Source organism: Carettochelys insculpta, chromosome 3, assembly GCF_033958435.1.
Source record: "Carettochelys insculpta isolate YL-2023 chromosome 3, ASM3395843v1, whole genome shotgun sequence".
In the NCBI taxonomy this organism is placed as follows: Eukaryota; Metazoa; Chordata; order Testudines; family Carettochelyidae; genus Carettochelys; species Carettochelys insculpta.
This window is the reverse complement of record NC_134139.1, coordinates 133270981-133282891: the sequence shown is the minus strand read 5'-3', so window position 1 is coordinate 133282891 and position 11911 is coordinate 133270981. Positions and strand designations below refer to the sequence as shown.

At 41.9% G+C, this 11911-nt stretch overlaps 1 protein-coding gene across 1 annotated transcript; it reads left to right on the top strand.

Annotated features, from left to right (window-relative positions):
* The first annotated feature begins 263 nt into the window (after positions 1–263).
* Positions 264–11189, top strand: LOC142011419 (thiosulfate sulfurtransferase/rhodanese-like domain-containing protein 3). The gene is made up of 4 exons (XM_074990830.1): positions 264–377; positions 2284–2454; positions 2647–2806; positions 10607–11189. The coding sequence occupies exons 1-4, from the start codon at positions 278–280 to the stop codon at positions 10671–10673; spliced, it is 498 nt and encodes a 165-aa protein (XP_074846931.1). The 5' UTR covers positions 264–277; the 3' UTR covers positions 10674–11189.
* Positions 11190–11911: the final 722 nt, after the last annotated feature.

Here is an 11911-nt window from a genome sequence, read left to right as displayed (position 1 = left end):
CTCAGAGGAAAGCACGCACTTGTTTGCTTGAGCCTGCTAATTTTCACATTCATTGTCAAACGTTGGGACTCCACAACAAGGACGAGTTTTTAAAGAGTAGAAAACTCGAATACTTGCATGGGCATTAACTGGCCGGTTTCATGGGAGGGCCCAGGGACTCGCCTGCACCTTCCAGGCTCCAGCACCCCGGAAGGCGGCTCAGCCCAGCTGTCAGGCGCGAGCCCTTTAAAGTGCGTGCGGCGGTCAGAACAGTCTGCGGAAGCTGCTGGTTGCAGTCATGTGGGGCTACCGCGGGCTGAGCTGCGCAGCTCGGGTGGTGCTCGGCGCTCCGCGGCCGGCCGGGGGTTCGAGGAGCGGCCGCTCTCCGCGGCAGCCTGGTAAGTGGTCGCCGTGTAGCTGGTTGGGGCGACAGTCTCCGAGCCCTTCCTAGCGGGAGGGGCGAAGCTTCCTCCAGAGCGGACCAGGGAAGGGCGCAAGGTTTGGTGCCCCTGGCGGCGCGGGAGCGCGGTAACGCTGGGCTGGGGCGCGTTTCCGGCAGGTTGCGGGGCTGAGCCTGGAGCCTGCCGCCTGCCGCCTGCCCTGCTCGGCGCGTCACGCTCCCGGGTTGTTAGCAGCCCAGCTGCGGGTGCTAGGGCCCTAGACTGCCGCGGTGGGGGGAAGGCGATGGGCTAGAAGTTGGGCGGGTGGAATGTCAGCATTATGGGCTGGCACTGGCTTCACTTGGAACCGGAAGCATGGGGAGAGGCAGCCACACCACAGCGGGGGCGAGCGAACTTTCTCTGTTGGGGGGGCCCCCCTTTTCGTCCCTGCTCAGCCTGTCTAATGTAATCCAAACCCATAGAAATTGGGGTTATGCTCACATAGAGTTGAAAAAATACTCTTGGCATGTGTATTAAAGTCAGTGTTTTGCATGTAAAAACGTTTTTATAATTGGTATATAAGTATGAACATACATAAAACAAGAGCATATTTCAACATTTTTAATGAGATGGCTGAGCCTGAGACCCAGCAGCAGACTGTGCTCCACCAACCCCTGCCTACCCCCAAGAGGGCTGTCCCTTACTTTTGGCACCTATGCACTGCAGTACTTCAGTTATGTAAACTCTTCGTGATTTGACTGGACTCTGACATCTTTTATGCTTTATTTTCTCTGGAGTCTGGACCAAGAAATTAGGACTCTGACAAAAAACAGACTTCACTGGCTTTGGGATGACTGTAAAAGTAAACAAGTGATAGCTGGAAAGTCAAGAGAACTTTAGCAGTTATAGGAAAGCGACTTTTAATCACTGTTAAATTTTGTGACTCCTTCTCTAAGTTTAAAATTACTGTGACCCAATTTTTAAAAACCATTTGAGTGCTGTTAAACTCAGTCCCATTGACTGTCAATAGGATTTTTGGCCCCCTAAGTGATCAAACTGCTTTTGAAATGATTTAGACTCTTAAATCAGGTGGATATTGGAATGCTGAGTGCAGCAACCAAAATACCTTAACAATTGGAATCTAAGTATTGGTGCCCTTTATCCAGAGTGTTGTGTCCCTTCTATTAGCACTCCCAGTAAATATGCTGGCCTACCTTCCACCAAAACAAACCCAGGCAAGCAAATAAGTATTTTTCAGGTCCTTTTTGTGCACATCATAGAAACAGAAAATGTCTTCAAAAACTTATGAACAAATGATGATAAAAACCATGTTGTGTACAGAGACATTTGTACACAAATGCAATGGTCCCATGACAAGTCAGTGGGAAACCAATGATCTAAAAAAATCGGTATCCATTTTTAGAGCGCTACAATGTATTTAACCATTTCCGGCTGAGTTTTATTTTGATGCAAATGAATCTGAGGAACAAACACAAGCCTTAGCAAAAATATTGCCAGAATGTTTGTGGTTAAGGCCTCTGCCAGCGTGAACGGTAGGTTTTTCCCTTGTAGCTCCTTTAACAGGTTAGGAAGCAAATCCACGCTCTTTGAAGGAGCCCCAGCATATCTTTTAAAATTCACTTCACCTCATAAGGAATGAACCATCCAGTCCTTTCTGACTCTTGGTGTAAACATATTTACACTTGTCTCTAATTTTGGGAGACACTAGGACAACCATGATGACAGGTAGTGGAATAACTCAGGCTCACCTTAAGTGCTGTAAATTTGCCATTTATTGAATTTTTCAGTGGTAAATTTGACCAGGTTGTAGTATCTTTGCTGGTTTTCCTGAGACTTCTAGAAACTGGTTGTTTTTTGTTGTTCTTCTTCTTCCTGTGGGGTAACAGTCCTTCTCTTTTCCTAGGTCTGAGAACTGTAAATCTGATCTTCTGTAACTTTAGCACTGCTGCTGATTATAATGTTTCCTATGAAGAACTCAAAGGCTTGATAAAATCACAAATCACTCATATTGATGTTCGAGAGAAGTGGGAAATCGAACAGTTGGGAAAAATTCCTGGATCTATCAACATACCAGGTAAGTTATATGTATCACTGCATAGCAGTAAGATCAGAAGCTTTTAAGCCTAAAGTTGCAAGCAAATCTTGGTGATTGAACAAAAGTTGCATGCACATGGCACGTTCTTCTGGAAAACTAAGTCATGTAAATCTTCATGAATAGAACTCCTTTATGAATTACACATATTTGGCTTTGCATCTATTTTTGCAGTAGATGAGGTTGTGGAAGCTCTACAGATGAACCCAAAAGACTTTAAAGAACGGTATAATCAAGATATGCCTGCTAAATCTGACCATCTAGTCTTTTCCTGCATGGCAGGAGTGCGAAGCAAGAAGGCACTGGATATTGCTATGTCTTTGGGCTTCAGCAGGTACGCTGTCAAGATGCTATCTGGGTAAGCCTCTGTATGGAGGGCAGGATTAGTGAGAACCCTTCTCTGATAGGCTTAGGGAGATCAGAGATGCTCCAAAGACTGATGAAATGCCCCATTTGAATTGCTACGTCTACGCTACATGGTAAAGTTGAATTTCAGACAGTTAATTTTTATGTCATTGTCTCACTGTAAATACCATTAGCTAGACTTTTTTTTTTAAGGGAGCACTAAGGTCAATATCATAACATTGTTGGAAGCGGCTGGGTGTAGTGTCAAATTTAAAGTTTGTATTAAAGCTAGTGTGAAAACACCATGTCTTTATTAGCCTCCAGAGGTGTCCTGTATGTATCCTACAATGCCCCACAATCCTCCCACTCTGGGCCCCTTCCATCTCTGCTGCTCTCCAGGTGTGCAGGAATTAGGTAACAAGAAGCCTGTGAATCTGAATTTGGCACCAGGAAGCCCACAGATGTGGGGCCATGCTTCTATGAGAGGCTGAGAAACTTCTTTCCTTGCTGTGAGCACGTCTACCCAGTAAAAATAGCCCCCAATACAGAGTTCATGGTTCTGTGTCTACCTCTGCAAGCTGAGCACTTGGATTATTATGTGTGGGGTTTTTTTTTGTCTTTTTCTCCCCCACCCCCAGTGCTGGTGCCAGCCCGGCTGTGGGGGGTGTTTTGCTGGTATGAGAGGCCTAGGAAAATTCTTTTCTGTAGTTCACATTTATGCAGGACTACCCCTGCCACCCCACAGGTACCATGCAGTCAAGGTCTTTCCCATGACCCATCACATAGCTAGCCCCGACTCAAACACATGCCAGCTAAGATTTCTGGGGGATTAGGTGCTGCCTGGTGAGGGGGGGGGGGGGGGGACCATGTCAAGTGGCTCTGCAGCCACAGACATCACACCCCTGAGGGTGATGAGGGAGGCCTGCCTACTTACAATCAATTGGGGCTACCCCACCCCACCTGATCAACACTGACGGGACCATGCCAACTGGCCCTTCATTCTCTGATCCACCCCCCCCCCCATAGGAATGAGGGGGCAGACCCCAAAAGTCAATCAGGGCTGGCCCCCCTGCCTGAGCAAGACAGCTTGTTGAAATTTGGTGAGCCCCATCCTGTGTTGGACAACTCTGTGTAGTGAAGTGGGAAGCCAAAAGTCTTTCTCTTAACCTTTCTATCTCTTTGAGCTTTGGCCTCCTGAACACAGGGGAAAACGGGCTGGAGGACCAGCTGAAGATAGCCACCTGCTACTTTTCGTAAAATCTTTGACGTTTGAGTTGTAAAAGCTAGAGATTTCAGTTAATTTGGCAATCTTTGTTGATGGCCTACTTTTCCGTCTGGGAAAAATGGCCATTTGATTTCCACGGCAGGGTGGTGCAATATGGGATGATGGCATCACGTGCCCACAATCACTTGAGGCTTTGTTTATTCCCCATGCTGTGTCAGCAAAAATAGCCAGGCTGAGGGAACTGTAGGAAAAGTTCCCACAATGCACTGTTGCAATGGTTGATGTTTGGCAATTGTGTGGCAGCAATAAGTTGACCTTTTGGGGAGGTGAGGATACTCAAATTTGAATTTTATAAAACCCAGAGTTAACCTCAAATTTATTAAAAATTGATTTTATTGCCTGGGTACATATCCCCACAGGAGGGGATGCTCAGATAAAACTTCTACATGCCATAAATATCTGATTTGTAGAGCAGCTTCTTCTAGATCATGCAAAGGAAGAGGCAATCTTTTATTAAGTCCTAAGTCGTGCACTGGCTGTGGCCCAAGAGGGAAATATAGTTGAACTGCTTACTAATAGCAAGCATAATGTAATTAAACTTAGCATCCGTTTTGGGGGCGGGGGGGAGGAAGAATGCGGGGGGGGGGGGGGAAAATCCAACAACCCGCCACCCTAGTATTTAAGAACAGGGGAAGGACACAAACAAGGAAGCTAAACAAATCAGAGGAAGCAGTCACAAGGGTGAAATGCCTGGAAAACTGCATGAAAATTAATCAAACACCATAACGTGGGCTCAAACTAACTAAAAGGTAACAACAAACACAAGCTAAAAGGCAATTACAGGCAAAAAGTCATCTTTTAAAATTGGATGTCAGATCCTAGTGAGGAAAATAGATGCATAAAGTTGAGCAAATTATGTGCAAAAGTATAATCAGGCTAAGGGCCGGGGGGAACCTAGAAAGCTCAGTACACCAGAAACCAGATGATAAAGGTGCTAAAGGAGTAATCAGGAGGAGAAAGCTGTTACAGAGAAGTGAAACAAACTCTTCTAGTAACTTGCTGCTTACTGAGGGTAAAGGGGTGGTTTGTTTTGACAAATCTTAGGAGCTGTCCCACAGATTGAGGCTTCAGAGGAGATTTTGGCATGAACTGAAATGCTAATCACGATGATCAGATGGTCTTCATTAAGACTTCAAAAAGCACTCTCATGACATTGCAAACAACCATTATTAGTTTTATCACCTAAATGAGTCCCTGGCCCAGACAACTAGAGGATAACTAATATAACACCACCTTTTTAAAAGGCTCTGGAGTGATCCTAGCAATTATAGATCAATAAGCCCACCTTCAGAACCAGGAGGATTGATATACACTACAGTAAAGAAAAGAATTAGCAGCCCTGCAGACAGACATGACTTGTTGGAACAGTCAGCATGGCTTTTGTGTCCTGTGGTGTGTGTGTGTGTGTGTGTGTGTGTGTGTGTGTGTGGTTTTGTTTTATAATTATGTATCACCAGTTTGATGGCATTCCTTGAGATGGGGTGGGGGAGGTGTCAACAAAGGTGAACAAGAGTGATGCTGTCAGTATGGTGTACTTTGAATTTCAGAAGGTCTTTAACAAGGTCTCACCCCATGACTGCTTAACAGCCTTTGGTGAAAGAGGGAAGGTCCTCTCCTGGATCTATAACTAGCTAAATGATAGGAATCGAGAAGTAAGACTAAATGATCAGCATTCACAATGGATAAAGATAAATAGCTGAGTCCCTCAAGAGACTAGTAATAGTACTGGTGCTGTTTTGAGGCCTTATAAATCTTGGAAAGGGGGTAAACTGAGCTGGTATAATCTGTAAATGAAAATCTATCAAATAAGTTTCTAAATCCAGTGCTGATTGCAAAGAGTTACAAAGGGATCTCAGTGGACTAACTAACAAAACTGTGTTAAGAAATTACAGAAGTAGCCCATGGCAGGAGGGGGCTCCTAATTAAATATACAAAATTCTATGTTAAGAGATCTTGTGCTCAGAACAATCTGCAAAGACCACATGTGTGGTGTTGGCAATGGCTGCCAAAATTAATGGTAGGCATCACTAAGAAAAGGGATAGACAAGCAAAAACTGCATCTGACAAAGTGGGTCTTAGCCCACAGAAGCTTGTGCTCCAATAAATCTACTAGGGTTTGTCTACACCAGCCCCCCCCTACACTAGCCCCCCCCCCCCCCCCAGCAGTGCATTAGAATAATTCTCACCACACAAACTTTGGAGTTGCCAACTTTGAAGCACCAGTAAGTAGTCTAGCTATGAGCACTTCCAAGTTCCCTTACTTCCAAAATGCTCAAAGGAGGTGGCTAGTGTAAATAAGCTCTCAGTCTATAAGGTGCCACAGGACCGTTGTTTTAAAAAGAATTATCATAATGCCTGGCTATAAATAACTAGTACCTAAATTGCAGTGTGTATGGCTGTATCTACACTGAGCCCTCGTGCAAACAATTTGATTCAAATAAGCAGTCTTGAAAATGCAAAACGGTAGCTTGTTGTGCATATCCATGAGGTTAATTTGCATATTCACAGCAGGACCCAAGCAGTGAAGACATGATTCTGCTGGCAAAAAACCCGTTGGCATCCCTTTATGCCTGATTTTTTTTTTCCTATGAATATGCAAATACCTTCATGGATATGCACACTAGCCACACAAATATGAGAACAAGCCACCATTTTGCATTTTTGAGACAGCATATTTGCATCAAACTTTCAGCAGTAGGGCTCAATGTAGACACAGCATATGTCTACTTTTTTTTTTTTTTAAAATACTTCTGCAGATTTCATCCCAGGATGTATTGACTCATCTGGTTAATTGGTAACAAGATCCTCTTCCTTCCCCCTAGCTGTTAATTCAGATGTTCTACTTTTCAGAGTTTTTGTGTATCAACAAAATTTGGCTAACTTGCAATTGCAGTGACATTTGTGCAACCCTATTGTCTTCAAATCATGCCCTCAATTTATATAATCCTTCAATTTACTCAGGTGTATAGTAATTGAGGTCATAACATGATTGCACAGGCTTAAAAATGAACAGCACTTAGTTTTCAGAATTCTCTTACTTGGCCAATCAGTCTTTAAGGCCCTATGTTGAGTTTGGAGAAGCGGCAGTCTGTTCTTGTATACTTAGCAAATATTGAAGTGGACTTCCTCCTAACTTCAGTCTTGTACTCTACTCTGAGTAGAACTGCACTTAACCATCTGCAAAACCAAACTTGTTCTTCCACCCCCACCCCCTTGAAATTTGGTTACTTTGTAGTTTGGAAATCCACTCCCCCCCCCGCCCCCGACCTTAGTTAATGTGAGCACAACTTCTTTTTAAGCTGGCATTCTGGCCCTAAATGCATCACTGCCCACCCACCAGTCTTTTTTTTTTTTTTGGTATCCTTCAGGTAGTGCAACATCTGGGATTGGTCTCTCATGCCTATCATACAGTGTGCCTTCTTTCCCTCACCTACAATGAAATTGCAAATATCCTTACTGGTAATACCTGAATCTGAAACTCATATCACAAACATACAAGGCTTCTAGTTCCCCATTATCTAGCCTCTCTTTCATGCATTTGACTTTTTTTTTCCTTAAACTAGTGCAAATGGAAGGTCAAAATTGTTTTTCCTTTTACTAATGGCTTAAAATGTTAGCACTGTATTATCAACGCATCCAAGATGCTTTTAAATGTCTCCCTTAGATTTGTATCAGACCCATACGGTTTCTGAGTCTCGCTGGAAGTGAGGTTTGGATGATGAAATAGAAGTACTAAACTGATGCCACTTAAATCTTCCAAAGTAAAGTGGATCTACTATTAAACAGCTAATTATTCAAAATGTATTTAAATCTAGCCAGTGCTTTCATTTTTGTCTTAGAATGCAATATGTATGGACATCACCACGTGTTTGAGATTTAGTCCCCCATGACTTGTTTTTTTTTTTTTACAAACAATTTGTTCAGTGAAAACTGTTTATAAGGTGAATGTGTATATCGCACTTGAAATTCCCATTAATTTCAAGTTTAAAAAAAAACCTGCTTCCTGACTCCCAGAAAAATCATCTTATTTTATGATTGTATATTGTAAAATGTGGAGAAAAAAATTGAACACAATTACTTTGACATTTATTACCACTAATCAGTCCTTAAGTAGTGGTGAAGATAGTGTTGACAAGAGTTCATGGGATCATCTACATCATCATCAGAAGACAACTCAGTAGCAACTTCAGCTTCCTTAATTGGGGTTTTAACTTCAGCAAATGAGCACTAAATTCTTGAATCTGTTCAATGTTATCGGGAGTTGTACAACGAAGAGGGCTGCAGTGTAAACTTATTGTGTATTTATTTATTTTATTTATTTATTTTATTTTTTTTTCCAGCCCTCAACCTTACCACCTCCCCATAGACCCTCAAACCTCAGCCTCAAAAGCTGAACTCCATTCTAAGTTTGGGTCGTTGTCATAAAGAATTTTGTGTAGCTGCCTCCAATGCACTGAAGAATTCTGAGTGTTTTAGTGTCCAGTGTATTTGTGGTTAATCCAATTCTTTGTTCTCCTTTTTCATAATTCAGCTGCATGCAGAAAGGTCAGTTTCACCATATGACAAACAGGTCTTGAACATCATCTGACTAACTTATTGAAGCCTGCTTGAGTTGCCAGTTGCACAATAGTCTTTTGAATGTCTTAACTTCACTCTCAAACCACAGAAATCATGAACATATTTCAGCAATAGTATTTTTTTAACCATTTGAGTGAGTAACTTTATTCCATCCAGGTGAGGTTTTTGTATAGCCATGTTGACGTAGTTCACAGCTGCTTCATTGTTTTGTCTTCACTATCTAATGCAGATACACGCTACTATCTGCAACTGGTGATAAGATTTAAATGTAGGAATGACACCTTGATCTGTTAAATGAAAGGTGGAAGTGATATTTGGGGGCAAAAAACCCACTCAAATGTTAGCGCCATAGTCTTTGACTTTGATAGGGTGAGCAGAAGCATTATTGAGCATCAGCCGACATTGTTTCCAGCACAATAGTTAAAGATTACATAACAAGCTACCTTTCATCACTAATCAGCCAAAACTTGCTTTGCCATACCATCAGTAATGATGCTTTGTTTAAGCCTTTAAGCACTTTGATTCTTTTTCATAATGATAAACAAGGAGTGGCTTCAATTTCATGTCTCCTTCCCAATTTCCACCAAGAAGTAATGCCAGTCGATCCTTCAAAGCCTTGAAACCTGTTGCTTTTGTTTCATCCCTTGAAATAAAGATTCAAGAAGGCATTCTTTTCTAGAAAAAGCCCTATTCTTGTCAACAGTAAAGATCAGTTTTTTGGAGAATATCCACCTTCATCAATCATTTGTTGCAATGTGGTTGGGGAAAATTTTAGCTGCCTGAATAGCAGCAGATACCACTTTGCGTGGAACACGAAGACTGATAATGTGAACACTTTTTAAAGCACTCAAACCAACCATGACTTGCTTTGAAAGTTACTTCGGTGGCCCCACCTTGCCTCTCCTCAGCTTTCTTCTTCCTGGCATCAAACAAAGATGGGGCTTTCTCCCTTATGAAGAAGTTCAAAGGCTTACATTGGATTGACAGCAATAATGAATTAACTGTCAAGTTTACATGCTATTGTAGCCCTGGCTTTTGTTACTTGATGCAACCTAGCTCCACCAACATACTGTTCTGCCATTTCTTATCTTTTCTTCCTGCAGGAACATTGCTTGTACTGTCAATGCTACCAAGTTCACTGTCAAACATAGGTCTGTCAATCACTGGACCTCTGCAATTCTTTCAGTAACAAGGCATATTACTTTTCTTGGCCTTAACACCTGCTGAAGAAACTTTTTCATGTTTAGGACCTAGGATGATTGCATAAAAGAGATTTCAAGACTAATATCACTCAGTCTTGATGACACGAACACAAAGCATGTGAGCCAAAAGGGAAGAGCAGGGCAGCTGAGGAAAGTGTGAAAGCCTGCACCTTGTGTACTGCTTTTTAAAGCCAGCTCCTTGCCCTGCCTCAGCACCCCACAGCTGGGGCAGCAGGGCTCTGTGCACCAGCCACTTGGCTGCCAGGGTTCCCCACTCTGCTCAACTCCCTGAGGCTGGAGCTGCTGGCAGAGCAGTGACTGCACAGCCTTCCTCTGCGGATGCTTGGATGAAGATCAGTTCTTCACTGTAGTGAAAATTACGTTTATAAATTGAAAAATAGGTATACATTTACATGGTTTATTTGTAGTGAAAGCTTGTAAATTGAGGGATGGCTGTATTTCAATGAGAGAAAGTGATTAAGCCATTAAAACTACAGCAAAATACTCATTTTCCTCCTGTGAAACCAGGAGCAATTAGATTTGGTGGTGGGGTTTGTAGTTTTTTTTGTAGTGAACACTCTACCACTTATTACTGCAAAGTCTTATTCAGGAAAATTTAGATAACACTCTTTAAATACAAGATCCAAATAGGCTTTATTCGTACTTCACAAAGTTACCTTAAGCAGCCTCTTTAAAACACTGACGATCTTCTCTCTCTTTTCAGAGTTCAGCACTATGCTGGTGGCTTCGAGGAGTGGGCAAAATACGAACCATCAGATTTAAAAAAATGAGTTTTTTGAACATTAGCCTTGTTACTGTATCTCAACTTGCAGCTGGCTATTTATCAATAAAATTGACAAAAGAGAACAGTGTGAAAGGGAATGTATGTTTATAAGCCTAATAGGCACTGTTAAATGTAGCAGATTATTCTGAATTGAAATTGTGATTGAGCAGTGAGTAGAATATTCATTCTCCTTTGAGCATGTGTTTTTCAAAATTACTATGGACCTACTTCATGAAAATGTAAGGTCTCATGTAAAAACTGAACATACTGCTCTAATATTTCCTAGAGTGTGCAACAGGATTGATTAAATATACAGTGAGTATATTTAATGTAACATTCCTTTTGACAGTTAATTAAAAATCTGACATTTCTAGATGAGTTGGAATGAACTTGACAATTGGCATTAACTTACATATAGCAGCTGCCTATTCTTCAGGAGGGTGAATACAAAAACAGGTCCTGTAAACGGAAGAGGTGATGCTCCAAAACTTGACAGCAAAATGTAATGTGTGGCTACAGTAGCTTTTTATGTATGAATATTTCAAGAAAGCTTAGTAGCCTTCCTTGTAAAAGCACATAGAGAAGTTTTGCACAGGAAACTATGGACAATTTATTTCTCAGACTTAAGGCTTTAGGCCTATGACATGGTAGTATAGATGTGATTGATTAGGGTAGGATTTTGAGAGTGCAAGGGAGCTGGAACCAGCCAAATTTCCAGTGTGAAATGCACATTAGCACCCTTGCTCAACTAAGTTCACTTGCTGTTTGTTACAGTAGAATCCTTATTTTCCAAACTACTTGGGCACTTAACAAAACTGGACATGATGGTAGGCATGGTTCAAGTTGCAGTATGATGCATATTGTACTTACTACTACTGCAAAGTGACTTCTGGTGCACTGAAGGAATCAGAATATTAAGGATTTTTTTACATGCTGCACTTTGACATTTTAATTATGCAATATATAAACCATTTTTCCTGGTGGGGAATATTAGTTGTAGCTCTAAAACTGGCTTGGCTGTGCTTAAATTTATAATTTTGTTAGAGTTGATCACTGGCTGCTCAATGAGCAACTTTGCCACAAATTTACCTCCCATTTGCAGGTGGACATGTGGATTTTTCTTTTAGGTCTGTCTTGCTGATTACTTGTGCGGAACTAGACAATTGTAATGCTCTTTCATGGGCCCACAGCTATTAAGCAGTAGATTCAGTGTGGAGCACACAATTATCCTGTTTACATATTGCT

Coding starts and splice junctions, on each gene's coding strand:
- LOC142011419 (XM_074990830.1), top strand. CDS start 278: ATGTGGGGCTACCGCGGGCTGAGCTGCGCAGCTCGGGTGGTGCTCGGC. Junction 2,455..2,646: donor TGGATCTATCAACATACCAG/GTAAGTTATATG, acceptor CTATTTTTGCAG/TAGATGAGGTTGTGGAAGCT. Junction 2,807..10,606: donor ATGTCTTTGGGCTTCAGCAG/GTACGCTGTCAA, acceptor CTCTCTTTTCAG/AGTTCAGCACTATGCTGGTG.